This window comes from Cololabis saira, chromosome 20, assembly GCF_033807715.1.
Source record: "Cololabis saira isolate AMF1-May2022 chromosome 20, fColSai1.1, whole genome shotgun sequence".
Taxonomy (NCBI): domain Eukaryota; kingdom Metazoa; phylum Chordata; class Actinopteri; order Beloniformes; family Belonidae; genus Cololabis; species Cololabis saira.
In genome coordinates this window covers 425,596-449,025 of record NC_084606.1, presented here as the reverse complement: position 1 = coordinate 449,025, position 23,430 = coordinate 425,596, and the positions used below count along the sequence as shown (strand labels likewise).

At 44.2% G+C, this 23,430-nt stretch overlaps 1 protein-coding gene across 1 annotated transcript; it reads right to left on the bottom strand.

Annotated features, from left to right (window-relative positions):
- Window positions 1-2,048: 2,048 nt before the first annotated feature.
- On the bottom strand, window positions 2,049-21,147 carry LOC133420889 (NLR family CARD domain-containing protein 3-like). The gene is made up of 10 exons (XM_061710772.1): window positions 21,095-21,147; window positions 20,746-20,964; window positions 19,743-19,821; window positions 19,373-19,580; window positions 14,687-16,442; window positions 14,240-14,413; window positions 8,234-8,407; window positions 7,952-8,122; window positions 2,859-2,905; window positions 2,049-2,755 (listed from the first exon to the last, which is right to left on the bottom strand). Exons 1-10 carry the CDS (start codon window positions 21,145-21,147, stop codon window positions 2,211-2,213), a joined length of 3,426 nt encoding a protein of 1,141 aa, XP_061566756.1. The 3' UTR covers window positions 2,049-2,210.
- Window positions 21,148-23,430: the final 2,283 nt, after the last annotated feature.

Here is a 23,430-nt window from a genome sequence, read left to right as displayed (position 1 = left end):
AACATTTGGAACAGTAACATTTGGGTTGCCCCGTCACTAGGGTAAATAATCCCAGTGCTGCCGCTGATTCACTGGTTCAAAATGTTATGATGTACAATAATGTTTCATCACTCTGTTTTTATCAGCCATGGGACGCTGGTGTGAAGATTCTGATAAATAGATTTTCTGGGACAGTAATTGACCATATGAGAGACACAAAAGGACATTGGTTAATGGTTGTGATAGAACTTAACGATGTCTCATATATTTTGCTAAATGACTATGGTTATAATCAAAAAACACTGAACAAAAGTTTTTTTTTCCTCTTTGAAAAGGCTGATTGAGAGTTGGAAAGTTTCATATTCTACTGAGAAAATTGTAATTGGAGGCGATTTCAATTTGGCACCTGATCTTTGTTCAGATCGTCTTCCACCTAAAAGGCAAAGTCATAATTATGATGAAACCATAGCTGAATTTACATCGCAGCTAAATCTAGTTGATTACGTGAGAGTAAAGCACCCGTACACCTCACAATTTACAAGGTTCAACTCAGATTCAAACGGTCCGTGTCCAAGATTAGATTACTGGTTAATCTCTAACAACCTCATCAGTGACGTCTCTGATTGGGAAATTTCTGCATCACCTCTGACTGATCATTGTATGGTTACCTTGTTTTTACAATATCAAAGTGTGGAAGTTTAATAATAGTTTACTGGAAAATTCTGAGTTTTGCATGGAAGTGAAAAAACTGGTTAAAGAGATCTCTGATTTGGATTTATCACCTTTAAGCAAGTGGGAGTGGTTTAAGTTTCAAATCAAAGAGTCTGCTATTAGATTAAGTAGCTATAGGTATATAAATAAATTACATTTATATTTACATTACCTTATTGCCAAAGCCCAACAAGAATGAACTCACTTGAAAATTGGAGGCCAGTTACACTTTTGTGTAAAGATTATAAGATGTTAGCTCATGTATAGTCAAACCATCTGGATTGTGACATAACAAAACTTGTTGATGAATGCCAGTCGGCTTTCATAAAAGGCAGAAATATACATAATCACACAAGGTTGATACTTGATATGCTGGATTATTGGCTGTCACCATGTTTGGGCGTGTTTAGCTACGCTGGTAGTCTCCCGTTGTAGCTGGACAGGCCTGGTGAGGAACGGTGAGTAGCGGAGAAATGAAAATGGATGAGCATGTGAAAGTTGTCAATCCAGTGAATGAGGAATTTACATTTCTAAACCACCCAGACTGCACCATTGATAAAGGTAGAGTTATGTGTGTTTCTTTGAGGAAAGGACTTTGCTCAGCACCGAAGCAGCTCAAGTTTAGCCACGTAAACGCAAAGCACCCAGTCGCGTTTGACAGCACTAAGGGTGACATTGACAGACGGATCGGTGCAGCGTCGTCGGTGTTCCGGACCGTCGTGGGGAAGAAGGAGCTGAGTCGAAAGGAGAAGCTCTCAATTTACCGGTCAATCTATGCTCCCAATCTCACCTATGGCCATGAACTCTGGGTAATGAACGACAGGACAAGATCACAGATACAAGCGGCCGAGATGAGTTTCCTCCAAAGGGCTGGACGCTCCATTAGAGATGAGTTTCCTCCCTTAGAGATGAGTCTCCTCCCTTAGAGATGATGATTTTCCTCCCTTAGAGATGATGATTTTCCTCCCTTACAGATGAGTTTCCTCCCTTAGAGATGAGTTTCTTCCCTTAGAGATGAGTTTCCTCCCTTAGATATGATGATTTTCCTCCCTTACAGATGAGTTTCCTCCCTTACAGATGAGTTTCCTCCCTTAGAGATGAGTTTCCTCCCTTAGAGATGATGATTTTCCTCCCTTACAGATGAGTTTCCTCCCTTAGAGATGAGAAGCTCCGTCACTCGAGAGGATCAGCTGAGGTGGATGGATGGACGGATGGACGATGGATGGATGTTGGATGGATGGATGGATGGATGGATGGATGGATCATCATCACTACCTTCATCATCATCATCTCCACCTTCATCATCACCTCCATCATTATAATCACCTTCATCATCATCATCAATCATCATCATCATCATCATCACCTTCATCATCATCATCATCATCATCATCACCTTCATCATCATCATCATCATCATCATCATCATCATCATCATCATGGAGACACTGAGGAACCAGAACCAGAGTCCAAGTCCAGGATCCAACAGAGACAGTTTCTCTGACCGGAGACTCTGGAGACTAAACTGGACACAGAGACACTGAACCAGACCAGGACCAGTAGAGTCCAAATCCAGCACAGAGAGGTCCAGAGAAGCTGTTGTTGAAGGTGTGGAGGTGGAGCAGTCTGTCAGAGACGACTTCATAGAAGGACAGAGTTCCAGCAGGAACGTCCACGTAAACTGCTGCTCTGCCAGAGTCTGGACGTGGAGATGAAGAGGTGATGGATGTTTCTCTGTTATTGTGACAGACACGGTACTGACCACCTGGATAACAGTCCAGCCTCCAGGAATGATTGTTTCTTCCAAACCTATAGTCATCAGAGTTTCCTTTCCTGCTGATTCTTCTGTAACTCACTGATACAGAAACATGTCTGCTCCACTGGACCTCCCAGTAACAGCGACCCGTCAGAACTTCTCTACACAGCAGCTGATGATCATCATCAAACCTGTCTGGATGATCAGGACATGACTGATCCTCATCCACACGTGTCATCTTCCTGTTGTTATCAGACAGTTTGATCTTGTTGTGGACTGTGTTTGTGTCGACGGTGAGTTGACAGGAATCTGATGGAGAGAACAAACAAGCAGCTGCAGTTATTATTGATCAGTTATTGATCACTGATGGACTCATGAAGGAGTGAAGATGGTTGAATAAAAACACACTTACACTTCCTCAGACCTGGTGTTAGCCATCGTTGTCCAGCAGGCTCCACCCTGGAAGGAGGAGGAGGGTCAGACCAGCTCAGTATTGGGATTGGGCCTTTGACTGTTTTTATTTCAGGGGGGGATGATTTGGACCGTTTTTATTTCAGGGGGGATGATTTGGACCGTTTTCATTTCAGGGGGGGATGATTTGGACCGTTTTTATTTCAGGGGGGATGCCATCTCCCCTCATCCCCCCTCAACTCCAGTACTGACTGTAAGACAGAGCTGATACAACAACAGTACGTCCTCAACGCTGCAGCTTCTCCACCAACACCCTGGTTACTCCCAGAGGGAGGACCGTCACCCCAGACACGGTAAAATTAAGTTAAAGTAGCGCTAATTAATGAGATTAACGTTACAGTACCTTGCTAACATAACGTTAGCCCTGTGGAGGGCTGGGTTTCTATTAATTATGACGACTGTCGATGCGACTAACACATTTATTCTGTAAAAACACAGAGCTGTAGAGAGATGAGGGTGAATAATAAAAACGTAATAAAGCTAACTGGGTAGTTTTCAATTGTATCTCTGTATTCATTGATGGATAAAATATCATGTAGCGCTAGTGGCTAATGTGCTCCAATACAGCAGGGCTCATCATTTTTTTTTAACACTGCCAAAACTCAAAATCTTATCAAGACTTTAACTTGAAACTTAACTAGAACTTAACATTTGCTTGACACAAATGAAAGTTCAATTGAAACACGTGGGAATAACAGCTAAGCTTTTAAGTGATGTGTGTTATCAGGTGTAATGGCATTTTTAGGTTAGAAATAAGAACATTTCTTGGTAAGATCCATACTTTTTTGATGGAAGGCAGTGAATTTGGTCAACTGGTGTTCAGGGTTTTTAAATGCACAGCCATGAACCTACTGGATTATATAATTTAGTTTTAGTAATGTCAATTAACATCTAACATCCTATTAGGGCCCGAGCGCTTACGCTTAAGGCCCTATTGTATCTGTAGGAAATGTTCTGGGGCCTCATTTAAAATGGAGTGCGTAGGATTCATACTAAAAGTGCACGTACACCCAAAAGCCGAAAATGGCGGGCGCAAAAAAAGATCCGGATCTATAAAACCGCGTGCACGCACATTTGCACGCAATGTTCGCACAGTCCAGCTGGAAGGTTGCGCAGGTGAATCCGCCTCATATCCCGCCCTCTACACGCCCATAAATGCATATGGATGAGCCTACTGAGCATGTTCAGTGTCTTCCTGCAGCCTGTTTGGCGTCAGAATGAATGAGAGGGTGTCCAGCACGTGACACTGACTTTCACGGAGACCTAGATGTTGTAGATGATGTGGAGGACAGGAAAACCACATTATTTGGTGGTCACAGTAAAAGTTAGAATAAGTATATAAATAGTATACAATAAAATAAAGCGAGTGAGTGGCAGCACGCCGTTGCTGCGCTAAACGCTGTGAGTTCCCCGGCGCAACAGGGGGACACACGTCCCCCCGTCTTTTCAAAATCATTTTTTTCCCTTACTTTTTACAGTTTAAAAACTAACGGTAGGCTCAGCCTTAAATTGCAAATTATCAAGACACTGTATGAAAGCGATACGAAAACGGCCCGGCAGCCCCGCTTCACCCCCCGCTCCTCCTCCTCCTCTCCCGTCTCCCCTCAGAACTGCTCAGGGGGGGTTTATGGTTCTGCGTTACACCAACGCAGACCCTACGGCGTAGGTGCGCGTCGCCGCGTACCCTACGCCGTAGACTCTGCGTCGTTTTAACGCGGGACCCTAATTTAGGCTTACACCCGCACGTAAAGGTTTCACGCGCGCGCAAAACTCATATATATGAAAAAAAATCTGAGTCCCTTTAGGGGCTCCGTGGGGCTCCCTAAATGCAGCCCCTCATTTGTTCTGTCCTAAAGCGGTGGGTGTGAGGAGGTTCCCGGCGTGTCCTGCACCGCGGCTGCAGCTCCAGCAGCACCAGAGTGACTGAGCTTCACACACAGGACACGATCAGCGCTATTTTATTTTATTTTATTATTTTATTATTTTAAGTCTGATATATGTTGTGATATGTGATGACATTATTAAGAGTATGACATGAATCAGGCTTCATTTCACCACCTCACAGCCTGCATCGCCAGTTCCCCGTGTCTTAAGTAAATTCTTACGGGAGGGTCCCGGTTGCCGTAAAGATAAGCAGATTTTTCGGTTAGTTTTTTCTTTTTAGATCCGAGGCTTTGCGTAGATGGCGGCTTCCGCAACTTTCAGGCGCTTTTTCTGCGCAAGCAAGCTTTATAGACAGTGTTGGGGGTAACGCGTTACAAAAGTAACGCAATTACAGTAATGTATTACTATTTGCTGTAACGCAGTAATATAACGCATTACTAATACATTTTCGGTAATATTTTACTCGTTACAATCTAAGTAACGCGCGTTACAACGCATTTTAACCCGTTTAGCTGTTGTTTTTTAAAGAATTCACCAACACCGCGTCCGCGAGACATCCCGACAACAGAAAAAAGCGTTGGGAACGCGGCGCGGCGGAACGTAGCGCCGCTGGACACTGTTTGTGTGGGGACTGTTCAGTGAGCAGAGCCGGCAGGGAAAAGTCAACAGTGCGGCGTGTCCGCGTGTAACTTAAATCTACCATGGTCACAGCGTTAGGGCTCAGCCAAGTGAGGCTTTATTAATATATGGGCTTTATACATTTATTAAATATATATGAGCGCGGAGTCTGCGAGGAGCTGCGCGCAGCGAGAGCCGGGCTCACAGTCAGTCGCGCTGTGAGAGCGGATTTATGGTCCCGCGTTAAATCGACGCAGAGCTTTCGCCGTAGGGTACGCAGTAGTTCGCGTAACCCACGGCGTATGGCCTGCGTTGGTGTAACGCGGAACCATAAATCAGCCTTAAACCACACCTGCAGCCCATCAGGAGGAGAGGTTAAAACAGCTGCGAGTTGTTGATTGCTGGTTCGATTTGTTAACTCTGAGAGCTTTATTGGTTTGTTTGTTAGCTTGCTGGTGTTTTTTTTCTCTCTGGGAGGTATTTATGAAGAAGTTCTGAGTTCCGTGTGAGCAGTATTCGACTTGAGGGGGGATGAGGGGTGATGTGATGGCACCCCCCCTGAAATTAAAACGGTCCAAATCACCCCCCCCCCCCCTGAAATAAAAACGGTCCAAATCATCCCCCCTGAAATAAAAACGGTCCAAATCATCCCTGAAATAAAAACGGTCCAAATCATCCCCCCTGAAATAAAAACGGTCCAAATCATCCCCCCTGTAAAACTGCCATCCCTCCTTTCCATCCCTTATGTCATTTCAACAATGAATGTGGTTTTACTGCTTTTTCAACATTTAGAGTCATCACCAGAAAAATAACACCAGAAAAATAACTTATTTGACAATTTTCACCTGTTTCAAGTAAATTTTCACTTGAAATAAGTAGAAAAATCTGCCAGTGGGACAAGATGTATCTTTTTTTGCTATTTTGTTGAAAGTAACTCAAAAGTAATACACAAGTAGTGTAACGCATTACAATTCAGATATAGTAATATTGTAATGTAACTAATTACTTTCAAATGACAGTAACTAGTAATATATAATGTATTATATTTTGGATGTAACTTGCCCACCACTGTTTATAGATGAGGCCCCTGGTTTTTTCTTTCTTTCTTCCGACGAAATGAGGGCCTTCCCCCTAAAAGTGCCTCCAAAGTCACCAAATTTTGCACCAAGCCAGGCCTGGCGAAAAATGTGATATTTAATGGTTTGCATTAATGGGCGTGGCCTAATAGCTCAACAGCGCCCCCTAGAAAACTTTGTGCCTCAAGCCCTACAATACAGTTTGATGTACATGCACGAAAATCGGTACACACCTGTATCATATCGCAACTTAAAGAAAAGTCTCTTGGCGCCATGGCCGAAACTGAACAGGGAGTCGGCTATTTTGAATTAATTGTGTAATTTTGGCGCAATCTATGCCATTCCTTCGGCCGTTAATGCGGCCCGAACCTTAACGTGCACCCAGGTGTGTTATACATCAAAATGTGCGTCTCCATCCTGCGACGACGCACATTACTTTTCTCAGTCAAAAGCGTTACTGTGGCGACGATAGACACCAAAAAGCGTGCCCCCCCCCCTTCATCTGATTGGTCCATATTTGATAGTTCCTATTTTCTGCCATACATTTTGAATGGTTTGACATAAAGACTCGTGGGTGGTGTCATCTGACTCGGTTTTAAGTCCTTGAACATAATTTATGCAAATTAGCCCCGCCCCTTCTTCTGATTGGTGGTCCCTATTTTATGCTATAACTTTTGAATGGTTTGACATAGAGAGTCGTGGGTGGTGTCATCTGCTAAATGTCCAGTTCTGAAGAATCTACATGCAAGTCATACAAGCTTCCACTGCAGCCTGAACGAGCACAAGTGTGGAGGGCCCGTTTATAGCTGCTTGCAGCTTTAATGTATATTTATAATTGCTCTTTCACTAAACAAAAATATGTTTTATCCGATTACTCAATAAATTGATGGAATTTTCAGTAGAATACTCAATTACTAAAATATTGGATAGCTGCAGCCCTAATGTCCTACCTGAGAGTGTCCTACCTGAGAGTGTCCTACCTGAGAGTGTCCAACTGAGAGTGTCCTACCTGAGTGTGTCCTACCTGAGAGTGTCCTACCTGAGAGGGTCCTACCTGAGACTGTCCAACTGAGAGTGTCCTACCTGAGAGTGTCTTACCTGAGAGTGTCCTACCTGAGAGTGTCCTACCTGAGTGTGTCCTACCTGAGAGTGTCCTACCTGAGAGTGTCCTACCTGAGAGTGTCCTACCTGAGGGTGTCCTACCTGAGAGACTCCTACTTGAGAGTGTCCTACCTGAGAATGTCCTATCTGAGTGTGTCCTACCTGAGTGTGTCCTACCTGAGAGTGTCCTACCTGAGAGTGTCCTACCTGAGAGTGTCCTACCTGAGGGTGTCCTACCTGAGAGTGTCCTACCTGAGAGTGTCCTACCTGAGAGTGTCCTACCTGAAAGTGTCCTACCTGAGAGTGTCCTACCTGAGCGTGTCCTACCTGAGTGTCCTACCTGAGAGTGTCCTACCTGAGAGTGTCCAGTCTCCAGCGGGGATCCTCCAGTCTAGACAGAAGCTTCCCTGCTGACTCCCGTGGATGGTTGTAGCTCAGGTCCAGCTCTCTCAGGTGGGATGGGTTGGAGGTCAGAGCTGAGACCAGAGAAGAACTTCCTTCCTCTGAGATCAGACAGCCTGACAGCCTGCAGACACACAACACAGGTCTGCTGCATGTCCTCTGCTCAAGTGTCCTGCTGCAGACACGTTTAGCAGCATGTTCACTGGACCTGAAGAAGACTTGAATGAATCCTAACCTGAGAGACTCCAGGTGACAGTGTGGACTCTCCAGTCCAGGACACAGCTGCTCCAGTCCAGAATCCTGCAGGTCGTTGTTGCTCAGGTCCAGTTCTGTCAGACTGGAGGACTGAGAGCTGAGAAATGAGGACAGAAGTGGACAGATGTCCTCTGAGAGGTTACAGCCACTCAGTCTGCAGACGGAAGAAAAGAACAACAACCAGGTTATTTCACTGTTATGGAAGAAAATGTAGTTGTGTCTCCAACTGTTCTGCTGGTCGTAGTTGTGTAGTTGTAGTTGTGTCTTCAGTAAATGTATGTATGTATGTATGTATGTATGTATGCATGTATGTATGTATGTATGTATGTATGTATGTATGTATGTATGTATGTATGTATGTATGTATGTATGTATGTATGTATGTATGTATGTATGTATGTATGTATGTATGTATGTATGTATGTATGTATGTATGTAGTTGTGTCTTCAGTAAAGCTTCTGCTTCTGTCGGTTAGACTTAAACTAGATTTACAATTAAGAAATAATATTATCATTGTTTAAAGTTAAATTCAGAATAGTTTCAATAACCCGTCAAATGCTGTAAACTAACGAGTTTTAACTTGATTCAAAGGAACTGAGGGTTCTAGTTCCTGCAGGTTTCTGGACGTTTGTTCCAGATCTGTGGAGCATAGAAGCTGAATGCTGCTCCTCCATGTTTGGTTCTGGTTCTGTTTCTGGGGACACAGAGCAGACCTGAACCAGGACACCTGAGAGGTCTGGGTGGTTGCTATGGCAACAACAGGTTTCTGATGTATTTTGGTCCTGAACCATTCAGTGATTTTTAAACTACCATAAGTATTTTAGAGTCCATTCTCTGAGGTCCAGGGAGGCCGTGTAAAGATCTCAGAACTGGACTGATGTGTCCACCTTCTTGGTTCTGGTGAGAACCAGCAGCGTTCTGGATCAGCTGTCTGATTGACATCTAGTCAGACCTGCGGAGACGCCGTTGCCGGAATCAAGTCCACTGAAGATAAACATGGATGAATTCTTCAAGGTCCTGCAGAGACATCAGTCCTTGATCCTGGAGATGTTCTTCAGGTGATAGAAGGACGACTTTGTACATGTTTTAATGTCTCTGAAGGTCCAGGTCTGAGTCCATGACTGCACCCAGACTTCAGGTCTGAGTCCATGACTGCACTCAGATTTCAGGTCTGAGTCCATGACTGCACTCAGATTTCAGGTCTGAGTCCATGACTACACCCAGATTTCAGGTCTGAGTCCATGACTACACCCAGATTTCAGGTCTGAGTCCACGACTACACCAGAATTTCAGGTCTCATCAGTGGTTTGTAGCTGTAACACCTAAAGCTGTGTGCCGACTCTTAAACGCTGTTCTTCTGGTCCAAAAACTAATAGTTCAGTTTTGTTTGTGTTCACCTGAAGAACATTATCCCACATCCATTTATTTATCTGTTCTCTGCATCTACTCAACACTTGTATGAGCTCATTGTCTCCTGGTGACATTGAAATGTACATCTGTGTGTCATCTGCATAGTTATGGTAACTTATCTTGTTGTTTATCATTACCTGAGCTAGCAGAAGCTTGTAGATGTTAAATACGAGGGTCCTAGGATAGAACCTTGGGGAAGCCCACATTTAATTTATGTTGATTCTGATGTAAAGTTACATGTTGACACAAAGTAGTCACTGTCCTTTAAGTGAGACTCAAACCAGTCAAGTATTGGTCCATAAAGTCCGACCCAGTTCTCCAGTGGCTCTAGTAAAATACTATAACAACGGTAGCCGATGCTGCGCTGAGGTCCAATAGTACCGGCACTGTGGTTCCTCCACAGTCTGCATTTATGTGGATGTCATTGAACACTTTGACAAGGACAGTCTCAGAACTGTGATGAGCAGGAAAACCGGACTGGAAGACGTCGGCTCATCCTGGTCCAAATAGGAAATGTTCACCTGGACGGACGGATATGTGGACACACAGCTGTACAGACGGAGGTTCCACCTCCAAAGTGTGAGGATGTGGGATGAAGAACCCTTGGTTCCTCCTCCAGTGTTTCTGGATGATTCTTCACGTTCTGCTTTTGACCAGAGGATAAAATCTGACGGTCAAGTTGATGCAGCTTCTGACAGATACCACGTCTTCATGACGCTGCAGGGCGTTCTGCATCACTTCCTGTTGCAGCCTGTGTGTCGTAGCGCGTCTCTCCTGTCTGCATCACTGATTAGCGCTCCATTTCTGGGTTTGGTCACATGTTTACTGCCGTGAACTGGGGGTACGCACCTGGCCACTAAAACACTAAGTTAGTGTGGTACCGCTGTGTAACTCTACCAAAACAATGTGGGACTCCGGAGTTTTCTCTGGACCTCAAATCTGACCAGTGACATGTTTGACGGCATGTTGTCCTTCACCGCTGGCTGTCCAGGTGGAGACCAAGCGCCGACCATCTCACTCCTCATGAGGAACTCTGACTCGCTGCAGTTCCACGACTGGCCGCTAGAGGCTGCAAAAACCAGCTCATGGTTGATTTCACGTCCACAACAATTCTGAGGACGGTGAATGTGTCACGTCAGGAGAGTTTATAGAAAACATTACATGTATTTGTAACATGACTGATCGACAGTCAGCTCAGCTGATGGTCATCCAGCACCACTCCCTCATCCTTCATCGTCATGGTAACAGTCATCAGTGGGTTGTAGTGACCCAGCGTCGCTAAACGCAGTAATCCTGGATTTCTCCAGGGAATCAACATGTGAAAGGAGATATTCTGCTGGAATCCTGAATCCTGCTGCTGCACAGCTGGATGATGTTGTTGACAGAACTACAGCTTCAGTGTCAACAACGTTGGACGGTGTCGTCCCTCAGGAACAGAAGGTCAAAGGTTAGAGCAGGTCGGCCCCGTGGTTTAATTCCCAACTGCAGGTTTTAAAGCTAACATCCAGAAAGATGGAGAGAAAGTGTCGTTCCCATAACTTAATCAAGATTACATTAATCTAGAATCAATAATATGGTACTGATTAGACCGCACTGAGGTTTAAACCTTTGATTTCTGTGTGGAGTGAATTATCTGCTGCAAGGGAGTCAGCAGGAAAATACTTGAATGAATCCTGACCTGAGAGACTCCAGGTGACAGTGTGGACTCTCCAGTCCAGGACACAGCTTCTTCAGTCCAGAATCCTGCAGGTGGTTGTTGCTCAGGTCCAGTTCTGTCAGACTGGAGGACTGAGAGCTGAGAACTGAGGACAGAAGTGGACAGATGTCCTCTGAGAGGTTACAGCCACTCAGTCTGCAGACGGAAGAAAAGAAGAACAACCAGGTTATTTCACTGTTGTGGAAGAAAATGTAGTTGTGTCTCCACCTATTCTGTTGGTCTTTTAGGTCCAGTGTGACATTAAAGTCTCTGGAAATGAAAGAACTAGTGCAAACTCACTCATGTGAGGTTGTGCTGAAAAAAAGACCCCGAACAAGTGAAGAAAACATAAAATGTGGAGGTAAAACCAGACGTAGCCAGAAACTAGCCTCCACTCCAGAGGTCCAACATGTGTCTGTTGGTACTTACAGAACTTTCTTGGTGGCTTTGACCACCGGCAGCAGCCTCCGTAGAGCCTCCTCTGAAGCTGAGAACAGAGCAGACCTGAACCAGGACACCTGAGAGGTCTGGGTGGTTGCTATGGCAACAACAGGTTTCTGATGTATTTTGGTCCTGAACCATTCAGTGATTTTTAAACTACCATAAGTATTTTAGAGTCCATTCTCTGAGGTCCAGGGAGGCCGTGTAAAGATCTCAGAACTGGACTGATGTGTCCACCTTCTTGGTTCTGGTGAGAACCAGCAGCGTTCTGGATCAGCTGTCTGATTGACATCTAGTCAGACCTGCGGAGACGCCGTTGCCGGAATCAAGTCCACTGAAGATAAACATGGATGAATTCTTCAAGGTCCTGCAGAGACATCAGTCCTTGATCCTGGAGATGTTCTTCAGGTGATAGAAGGACGACTTTGTACATGTTTTAATGTCTCTGAAGGTCCAGGTCTGAGTCCATGACTGCACCCAGACTTCAGGTCTGAGTCCATGACTGCACTCAGATTTCAGGTCTGAGTCCATGACTGCACTCAGATTTCAGGTCTGAGTCCATGACTACACCCAGATTTCAGGTCTGAGTCCATGACTACACCCAGATTTCAGGTCTGAGTCCACGACTACACCAGAATTTCAGGTCTCATCAGTGGTTTGTAGCTGTAACACCTAAAGCTGTGTGCCGACTCTTAAACGCTGTTCTTCTGGTCCAAAAACTAATAGTTCAGTTTTGTTTGTGTTCACCTGAAGAACATTATCCCACATCCATTTATTTATCTGTTCTCTGCATCTACTCAACACTTGTATGAGCTCATTGTCTCCTGGTGACATTGAAATGTACATCTGTGTGTCATCTGCATAGTTATGGTAACTTATCTTGTTGTTTATCATTACCTGAGCTAGCAGAAGCTTGTAGATGTTAAATACGAGGGTCCTAGGATAGAACCTTGGGGAAGCCCACATTTAATTTATGTTGATTCTGATGTAAAGTTACATGTTGACACAAAGTAGTCACTGTCCTTTAAGTGAGACTCAAACCAGTCAAGTATTGGTCCATAAAGTCCGACCCAGTTCTCCAGTGGCTCTAGTAAAATACTATAACAACGGTAGCCGATGCTGCGCTGAGGTCCAATAGTACCGGCACTGTGGTTCCTCCACAGTCTGCATTTATGTGGATGTCATTGAACACTTTGACAAGGACAGTCTCAGAACTGTGATGAGCAGGAAAACCGGACTGGAAGACGTCGGCTCATCCTGGTCCAAATAGGAAATGTTCACCTGGACGGACGGATATGTGGACACACAGCTGTACAGACGGAGGTTCCACCTCCAAAGTGTGAGGATGTGGGATGAAGAACCCTTGGTTCCTCCTCCAGTGTTTCTGGATGATTCTTCACGTTCTGCTTTTGACCAGAGGATAAAATCTGACGGTCAAGTTGATGCAGCTTCTGACAGATACCACGTCTTCATGACGCTGCAGGGCGTTCTGCATCACTTCCTGTTGCAGCCTGTGTGTCGTAGCGCGTCTCTCCTGTCTGCATCACTGATTAGCGCTCCATTTCTGGGTTTGGTCACATGTTTACTGCCGTGAACTGGGGGTACGCACCTGGCCACTAAAACACTAAGTTAGTGTGGTACCGCTGTGTAACTCTACCAAAACAATGTGGGACTCCGGAGTTTTCTCTGGACCTCAAATCTGACCAGTGACATGTTTGACGGCATGTTGTCCTTCACCGCTGGCTGTCCAGGTGGAGACCAAGCGCCGACCATCTCACTCCTCATGAGGAACTCTGACTCGCTGCAGTTCCACGACTGGCCGCTAGAGGCTGCAAAAACCAGCTCATGGTTGATTTCACGTCCACAACAATTCTGAGGACGGTGAATGTGTCACGTCAGGAGAGTTTATAGAAAACATTACATGTATTTGTAACATGACTGATCGACAGTCAGCTCAGCTGATGGTCATCCAGCACCACTCCCTCATCCTTCATCGTCATGGTAACAGTCATCAGTGGGTTGTAGTGACCCAGCGTCGCTAAACGCAGTAATCCTGGATTTCTCCAGGGAATCAACATGTGAAAGGAGATATTCTGCTGGAATCCTGAATCCTGCTGCTGCACAGCTGGATGATGTTGTTGACAGAACTACAGCTTCAGTGTCAACAACGTTGGACGGTGTCGTCCCTCAGGAACAGAAGGTCAAAGGTTAGAGCAGGTCGGCCCCGTGGTTTAATTCCCAACTGCAGGTTTTAAAGCTAACATCCAGAAAGATGGAGAGAAAGTGTCGTTCCCATAACTTAATCAAGATTACATTAATCTAGAATCAATAATATGGTACTGATTAGACCGCACTGAGGTTTAAACCTTTGATTTCTGTGTGGAGTGAATTATCTGCTGCAAGGGAGTCAGCAGGAAAATACTTGAATGAATCCTGACCTGAGAGACTCCAGGTGACAGTGTGGACTCTCCAGTCCAGGACACAGCTTCTTCAGTCCAGAATCCTGCAGGTGGTTGTTGCTCAGGTCCAGTTCTGTCAGACTGGAGGACTGAGAGCTGAGAACTGAGGACAGAAGTGGACAGATGTCCTCTGAGAGGTTACAGCCACTCAGTCTGCAGACGGAAGAAAAGAAGAACAACCAGGTTATTTCACTGTTGTGGAAGAAAATGTAGTTGTGTCTCCACCTATTCTGTTGGTCTTTTAGGTCCAGTGTGACATTAAAGTCTCTGGAAATGAAAGAACTAGTGCAAACTCACTCATGTGAGGTTGTGCTGAAAAAAAGACCCCGAACAAGTGAAGAAAACATAAAATGTGGAGGTAAAACCAGACGTAGCCAGAAACTAGCCTCCACTCCAGAGGTCCAACATGTGTCTGTTGGTACTTACAGAACTTTCTTGGTGGCTTTGACCACCGGCAGCAGCCTCCGTAGAGCCTCCTCTGAAGCTGAGAACTTCTTCAGGTCAAACACCTCCAGATCTCCTGATGACAGTAAGATGAAGGCCAGAGCTGACCACTGAGCAGGAGACAGTTTATCTGTGGAGAGACGTCCAGACCTCAGGGACTCTTGGACCTCCTCCACCAGAGACCGATCGTTCAGTTCATTCAGACAGTGGAACAGGTTGATGCTTCTCTCTGCAGACAGATCCCCACTGATCTTCTTCTTGATGTATTTGATAGTTTCCTGATTGTTCTGTGAACTTCTTTGGCTTGATGTCATCAGACCTCGTAGGAGGTTCTGATTGGTCTCCAGTGAAAGACCCAGGAGGAAGCGCAGGAACAAGTCCAGGTGTCCGTTTGGACTCTGTAAGGCCTTGTCCACAGCACTCTGATGGAGGTCGGTCTTTGTGGTTCTTTGTTCCTCCAGCAGGTTGACTCCAGAGTTGATGAAGGTCTGATGGACATGAAGAGCAGCCAGAAACTCCTGGACACTCAGATGGATGAAGCAGAAGACCTGGTCCTGGTACAGCCTGCTCTCCTCTCTAAAGATCTGTGTGAACACTCCTGAGTACACTGAAGCGTCTCTGACGTCGATGCCACACTCTCTCAGGTCTGGTTCATAGAAGATCAGGTTTCCTTTCTGCAGCTGCTCAAAAGCCAGTTTTCCCAGAGACTCCACCATCTTCCTGCTCTCTGGACTCCAGTGTGGATCCGTCTCAGCTCCTCCATCATACTTGACCTTCTTCAGTTTGGCCTGGACCACCAGGAAGTGGATGTACATCTCAGTCAGGGTCTTGGGCAGCTCTCCTCCCTCTCTGGTTTCCAGGACGTTCTCCAGGACCGTAGCAGTGATCCAGCAGAAGACTGGGATGTGGCACATGATGTGGAGGCTCCGTGATGTCTTGATGTGGGAGATGATCCTGCTGCTCTGCTTCTTATTTCTGAACCTCTTCCTGAAGTAGTCCTCCTTCTGTGGGTCAGTGAACCCTCTGACCTCCGTCACCATGTCAACACACTCAGGAGGGATCTGATTGGCTGCTGCGGGTCGTGTGGTGATCCAGAGACGAGCAGAAGGAAGCAGGTTCCCCCTGATGAGGTTTGTCAGCAGCACGTCCAGTGAGGTGGACTCTGTAACATCAGTCAGGTCCTCATTGTTGTGGAAGTCCAGAGGAAGTCGACACTCATCCAGACCGTCAAAGATGAACACGACCTGGAACTCTTCAAAGCTGCACATTTCTCTGGTTTCACTGAAGAAGTGATGAACTAGTTCCACCAAGCTGAACTTCTCCTCTCTCAGCACATTCAGCTGTCTGAAGGTGAATGGAAGCAGGAACTGGATGTCCTGGTTGGCTCCTTCAGCCCAGTCCAGAGTGAACTTCTGTGTTAGGACTGTTTTCCCGATGCCGGCCACTCCCTTCGTCATCACTGTTCTGATTGGTTCATCTCTTCCAGGTGGGGGTTTAAAGATGTCTTCCTGTCTGATGGCTGTTTCTGCTCTGTCTGGTTTCCTGGAAGCTGCTTCAATATGTCTGACTTCATGTTCATCATTGACCTCTCCGGTCCCTCCCTCTGTTATGTAAAGCTCCGTGTAGATCTGCTCCAGAAGGGTTGGGTTTCCTGCTTTAACAATCCCCTCAGACACACACTGGTATTTCTCCTTCAGCTTAGACTTCAGCCGCTTTTTACAAACTTCAGCAAAAGTACCTTAATAAAAGTGGAAAAAAGAAAGCAATTAGTTTTTATACAGTTCAACTTATTTCTCATAAAGAATCAGGATGTGAACCAACACTGATCGACTCTAACATTACGATCAGCTGTACAGTATTGAGAAGAATCACTTTTACCATCAAAACACCTCTGAACATTCAGGACGTGGAAGGGACAAGAACATCTGGGGTCCTGGAGTTTCTAGTACCAGGATGTTGGCAGTACAGCCCTGATGGGTTGTGGGTTTGTGGGTCGTTGTGTTCTTGTTATGCTGTGGTGTCTGTGAAGTGGATTTTCCAGGTTTAGGATTTGAAAACACCAGAAGATGATCTGATCCAATAATCTGTAGAACCATCAAGACAATATTTCCTGGAAGAGGAAAACCAGGAACAATCTTCCAGTTATCTTGTGGTTTTGGCTGGTCAAACATATTTACGCTGTCCTGTACAGGGAGGGTGCAACTCTAAGGGGGGTTATTTCTGGGTTATTTCTGGGGCGGTCATCCAATGATCGGAAGGTTGGCGGTTCGAATCCTGCTCCGTCCCAGTTTGCTGTCGTAGTGTCCTTGGGCTAGACACCTTACCCACCTTGCCCTGTTTGAATGTGTATGAATGTTTGGTGGTGGTCGGAGGGGCCGTTTGGCACGATATGGCAGCCACGCTTCAGTCAGTCTGCAGGGCAGCTGTGGCTACAAACGTAGCAGCTGTGGCTACAAACGTAGCTACCACCAACGGTAGATGGAAATGATTATTTTCTATATTTATTAATGAATTGCCCTTTGTTTTGAAGAAATCTAATATTGTTACATATGCCGATGATTCTACAATTTATGCTACTGCTCCTTTAATAGGTGAATTGAATGACATATTGCAGGAGGAATTAAAGGTAGTAGCTGAATGGATAAGTTATAATAAATTAATTCTTAATGTTGGCAAAACAAAATCAATATTGCTTTGTTCTAAATATCAATTTAAACCTGAACTAATATTGAAATTGAATATAAATAATATTTCTGTTGAACAAGTTTATGAGACAAAGGTTTTGGGTGTAATTTTAGATCATAATTTGTTATGGTCTAAACAAATTGATTCTGTAGTTTGCAAAATGGGAAGAGGCGTGTCACTAGTGAGAAGAATCTCAAAATTTTTATCTCTAGATGTTAGGAGACAGGTTTTGAATGCTTTGGTTTTGTCGCAACTAGATTATTGTTTTGTAGTTTGGTCTAATACCTTAGTTAAAAATGTAAAGAAATTACAAGTGGCACAAAATAAAGCTGCACGTTGTGCCTTATCATGTCTTTATAGATCTAATGTGTCCAGCATGCATAAAAAACTAGGCTGGTTATCTGTAAGACAAAGGTCTACGTATGTTATGTTAAGTTTTCTGAGAAATATACTGGTGACACGCTCTCCAAAACAACTGTATGACAGATTCCATTATCATTTTATCACCGTGGGTACAATACTAGAATGACATCAGAAAGCAGGTTTATATTACCAAGGGTGAGAACAGGTATGATTCAGAGAACTTTTTTTTACAGAGCCATGGTTGGATGGAACTCTATACCAGTTTATATTTCACATGCAGGTAGCAAAGATTGGTTCAAGTTTCAGTTAAAACAATATCTTTTAAAATTTTATGAATGATGATTTGTCATTTAGAGGGAACAAAGTGAAGGCTGAAATATAATTATAGGTAGTGTAAACCCTATCATAATAAGGTGAAAAGTGGTCAAATAATTTTAATTTTAGATAAGGTCATTCCAGGCAGGTATTGGTTATAAAGGTGTTTTATTTGATTTCATTTCTATGTATGTATGTCTGAGAATGATGGTGATTTGGTTATCCTCTGTATAGATTGTGATTAAGGGAGTTGTGTCTATTATTGTTTTGTCATGTGTAATGTATGTCTGTATGTATTAAGTGTTTATTTGTGTGTTGTTTGTATGTCGGACCCCAGGAAGAATAGCTAATGCTGTTAGGGTTGCCACCTTTCAGAAATAGAAATAAGGGACGCCCTGATTTCAGCAGCGCAGGAGCCAAAAAAAAGCCCCAAAACTTCTAAACTGAATAAAAATGTGTTTATTTTATATGAAAAAACCAAATGCTTTGATTTAAAGTTTAAAGTGCTTTAATAGCATTTAACTTGCATGACTGTACAGACAGCCAACCATATAGCAGCTGAAATAGCCTCCTATGCTACGTATGTCCATATCAGCCCAGATGTAATATAGCCTACAGGTGAAGAATATGTTATAAAAGTTAATTTATTTCAATAATTCAATTAGAATATGGTGTAAAAGTTAATTTATTTCAATAATTCAACTAGAATATGGTGTAAAAGTTAATTTATTTCAATAATTCAACTAGAATATGGTGTAAAGGTTAATTTATTTCAATAATTCAACTATAATATGGTGTAAAAGTTAATTTATTTCAATAATTCAACTAGCATATGGTGTAAAGGTTAATTTATTTCAATAATTCAAATAGAATATGGTGTAAAAGTTAATTTATTTCAATAATTCAACTAGAATATGGTGTAAAAGTTAATTTATTTCAATAATTCAACTATAATATGGTGTAAAGGTTAATTTATTTCAATAATTCAACTAGAATATGGTGTAAAAGTTAATGAAAATACGGTACAAATCGTGTCCCGTATTAGTTAAATACGGGACGCAACATTTTGTTCTCAAATAAAGGACAATTCCGTATTTTACGGGACGGGTGGCAACCCTAAATGCTGTGGCTAATGCTAATGGGGATCCTAAATAAAACAAACAAACAAACCACCGGTGAGAATGTGTATGAATGAATAATGATCTCTGTAAAGCGCTCTGGGCGCCTTGAAGAGCGCTATATAAAACTAAGTCATTATTATTATTATTTATCCAGCAGCTTAAATGTTCAGAGAAATGTTCTTACTGCTCTGCAGACGCTCAGCCAGCTCCTCCTGCTTCATTCTCCTCAGGAAGTTCACTGTGATCTTCACAAACGCATCTCTGATGCTCCTCTGCTCTTCATCCTCACCAAGCAACACATGCTCTAGGGATTCTGGGTAATCTGGACTCAGACCCCTCTGAATCTTCTTCAGCTCGTTCTTCACAAACATGACGATGTCGTCCTCCAGCAGCTGGAACAGAAGAGCACATGAAAGACACAACCAGACTGAAACCAGGTAGACAAACATCAGGTCCATGATGGACAGACTGACAGTCCACTGGTCTCCAGAGACCAGCATGCAGATGGACATCAGGACAACAGAAGGAGAAGCAGTTGTTGTTCATGTACAGACCTGAAAGATGGAGTCCAGCTGTGTCTGATGCTGCTGGACAGACGGACCACTGGGGGACTCTGAGATCTGCTGGTCCACTCTGTGGAGGAACCAGGAAGAATTAGCTCACATCATGTCTGTCCTGACAGAGACAAACACCAGCTGAATGTCCATGAAGTCCTGTTTGGATGAGGACAGTCCACCAGAGGGCTGGTGGTGGTGAAGGTTTACTAGTCCTGCTGATCCGACGAGAACATGTGACCTCAGTGAGAGCTCTGCTCATTCACACATTCACAAAATCCAGTTCTGCTCCAAGAAATGTTAGAGATCAAGAAGATGGACAACTGATGGAGACATGAAGCAGCTGAGGAACTCTGTGTCAGTGGTTGACATTTCCCCCAGTTTGTTTCTGTTTTGCCCCGCCTGTGTCCCACCTGCCCTGATTGTCTGCACCTGTGTCTCGTTATCCCCTGTGTATATCTGGTCTTGTCATTCCCTCGCTCCTTGTGGTTCCGTACTGTGCTTCCCTCCATGTGTCCTGTTTTTGATTCCTGTTCCTGTGTTAGTTTTTTGATCCTGCCAAGCAGCACTTTTGGTTTTTGGTTCTTGCCTTTTGTGGAATAAACCCTGATTTTTGTTGAACTCCTGCCTCGCTCTCCTGCATCTGGGTCTTCACCACACCAGTCCTGACACTCTGGAGCATGATCAGGATCAGTAAGAGGAACTCTGGATCATCACCAGGATCAGTAAGAGGAACTCTGGACCATCACCAGGATCAGTAAGAGGAACTCTGGACCATCACCAGGATCAGTCCTCTGGAAGGTGAGACCTCCCGATGTGTCAACCAGAGGAAAAATCTCCTGAAAGGAGATGGAGATTTATGAGGAGGAAGCTCAGATCACCATCAGGTGATGGAGGACCACAGGGGTCCAGGACTACACGATCTACTCAGGAAGAAACATGGGGACATTTCCTAACATGAGGACTGGTTTAAATACATTTAATGCATTTAAATACATCTCACCTCTCTGAAGAAGAATGTTGGTCTCCTTTAAAGTTAATAAACCAGTTCTTAAAGTCAAATAACCAGCCCCTTGAGTGGTCGCTCTTCAAGGACACACAGCTTGGTTCATGATCAGTTTCAGCTTCAGCTTCAAGTCCAGGTCCAGGTCCAGGTCCAGGTCCAGATCCAGATCCAGGTCCAGATCCAGGTCCAGGTCCAGGTCCAGGTCCAGGTCCAGGTCCAGGTTGATTCCTGTAATAATGATGTTTGGTGATGTGAGTCTTGAGCTCTGACATGCAGAAGAGTCAGGGACAGTTAGAGATGCTCATCTCACCTCTGAGCTTTGCTCCGACTCTCATGTTCCCCACACAGAGAGGTTTTAGAGGGAGGGATTCCGTCCTTTCCGTCCTCACACTGGTCCATCTTGCTGAATTCACGTCTGTGGAAAACTCCCTGCTGCGGTCAGCGTTGAGACGTCAGCGACGTCAGCGGTGACGTGCCACGCACCTGCGCACATTCATGACTTGACTTTCAGTTTGAAATATTTTATTCTTTGTGTGTACGTGTGCGTTGATGACAATGTAAGTACATCATTTTATGTCTGTATTTATGTTGTAATCTCATCCGCTGGTGTTATTTACATGTTGTTTAGTCCGGTAACCGTGTAACTCTGGTTTTACCGCGGGCTCCTATTCATTTCTATGGAGAAATGCCCGTTTCCTAAACGTTCTGCTAAATGCTTATTTCTTAGTTTAGAAAGTAATGAATGGTCGGGTTTGAGAGTGCTTTAGTAGTATTTTCGACCTGTGGTATTATTTCTAACTTTCCGTTAATGTTTGAGGCATTTATTTAAAGCGACACTATGTAACTTTTCCACCTTAATATAATATTTCCAGAGTCATTGTGATGGTACATCAACTTCCAACAGGTTTAATGAACCTCTGTCATGGTCTGAGGGGTCTGTATCTCACTATGTAACTTTGGGGAGCATGGTAGGAACCCTGCCACACTACTGGTAAATCACTACCGCTTTTGTCCAAAGGAGACGCCAAACTCAACAAAAGCTGAAAGTTACGTTGTGCTGCTTTAACTTCTAAATGTTGCATTGGTCGCGTCTATGGTGCCATGCGCTGTTCACGTGAACAGTCGTCTTTCTAGACATGCTGGACGCAAGTACCGCTTTTACCATTTGTGGTCTTAGATCGCCATCTTGTGGTCACCAAGTGCATTGCACTTGATTTCTCTGTATTAAGCCCATGAGTGCCTCGTTTTCAATTATATTATTCTGATAGTCCTTGCCACTTGCAGTAATTCAGTTTCCTTCACATTAATGTTGCTTAGGTGCAATTATATTATTATGTATATTGTTAATGTAACATAATGTGTATATTTGATTTCCTAATTATAACGAAACTGTATATTCTGCATATTTTATTATATTGTAGAATTTGGCTGTATAGTTTCTAATTACCCTTTCTGTGTATGTTTATTCACAGAAACCACACACGTTCTGTAATGCACACAAATACCTTCAATCACTTTGATGTCTGGAATCAATAAATGTTTAACTATCACCCGAAGTCGCAGCTGTTCTCTAACCGGAGCACATAGTCAGTGAGGGGGCGACTAGCCATTAACGTACACGTCCGTCACAACATCCACATCAGCTCACACACACCTTCATCTGCAGAGGAAACACACATCACTGGTGCTGCACACAGACCAGCTGATCCTGTTCTGGTTTGTTGCTCTTGTTTTTTTGCTTCCACTGAGCAGTAGAGGTCACTTGGTTCTATTATTAGGGCCCGAGCACTTACAGTGCAAAGGCCCTATTGTATCTGGAGGAATTTTCCTTCTTCCGACGAAAGGAGGGCCTTTTTTCCCCCTAAACGTTCCCCAAAAGTCACCAAATTTTGCACCAAGCCCCCTAGAAAACTTTGTGCCTCAAGCCCCACAATACGGTTTGACGTACATCCACGTACACACCTGTATCATGTCGCAACTTAAAGAAAAGTCTCTTAGCGCCATGGCCGAAACCGGACAGGAAGTCGGCCATTTTGAATTAATTGTGTAATTTTGCCGCAATTTATGCCATTTCTTCGGCTGTTTCTTCGCCTGAACTGTAACGTGCACCCAGGTGTGTTATACATTAAAATGTGCGTCTCCATCCTGCGACGACGCGCATCACTTTTCTCAGTCAAAAGTGTTACCGTGGCGACGATAGACGCCAAAAAGCGCGCCCCCCTTTCATCTGATTGGTCCATATTTGATAGTTCCTACTTTCTGCCATAACGTTTGAATGGTTTGACATGAAGACTCGTGGGTGGTGTCATCGGACTCGGTTTTGAGTCCTTGAACAAAATTGGTGCAAATTAGCCCCGCCCCTTCTTCTGATTGGTGATATATGATAGTCCCTATTTTCTGCCATAACTTTTGAATGGTTTGATATAGAGAGTCGTGGCTGGTTTCATCCACTAAATGTCCAGTTCTGAAGAATCTACATCAAGTCATACAAGCTTCCACTGCAGCCTGAACGTGCACAAGGGTGGAGGGCCGTTCATCGCTGCTTGCAGCTTTAATACATTTGATTTCTTTATCCTCCAAATGTTGGAAAGGGCCTCAAAGTAATCAGCCTGTCCTCCACCAGGACTAACATGCTCTAACTAGCTGGAACAAGTGTGAAACAACAATGAGGTGATTCTGTGA

Bases quoted from the DNA above. Each gene is read 5' to 3' on its own strand.
- LOC133420889 (XM_061710772.1), bottom strand. From the start codon at position 21,147: ATGGACCAGTGTGAGGACGGAAAGGACGGAATCCCTCCCTCTAAAACC. The intron at 16,443-19,372 runs GTAAGAACATTT...ACTTTTATTAAG, and splicing joins GGCTGAGCGTCTGCAGAGCA to GTACTTTTGCTGAAGTTTGT. The intron at 2,906-7,951 runs GTAGGACACTCT...TCCTCCTTCCAG, and splicing joins TGGAGACTGGACACTCTCAG to GGTGGAGCCTGCTGGACAAC.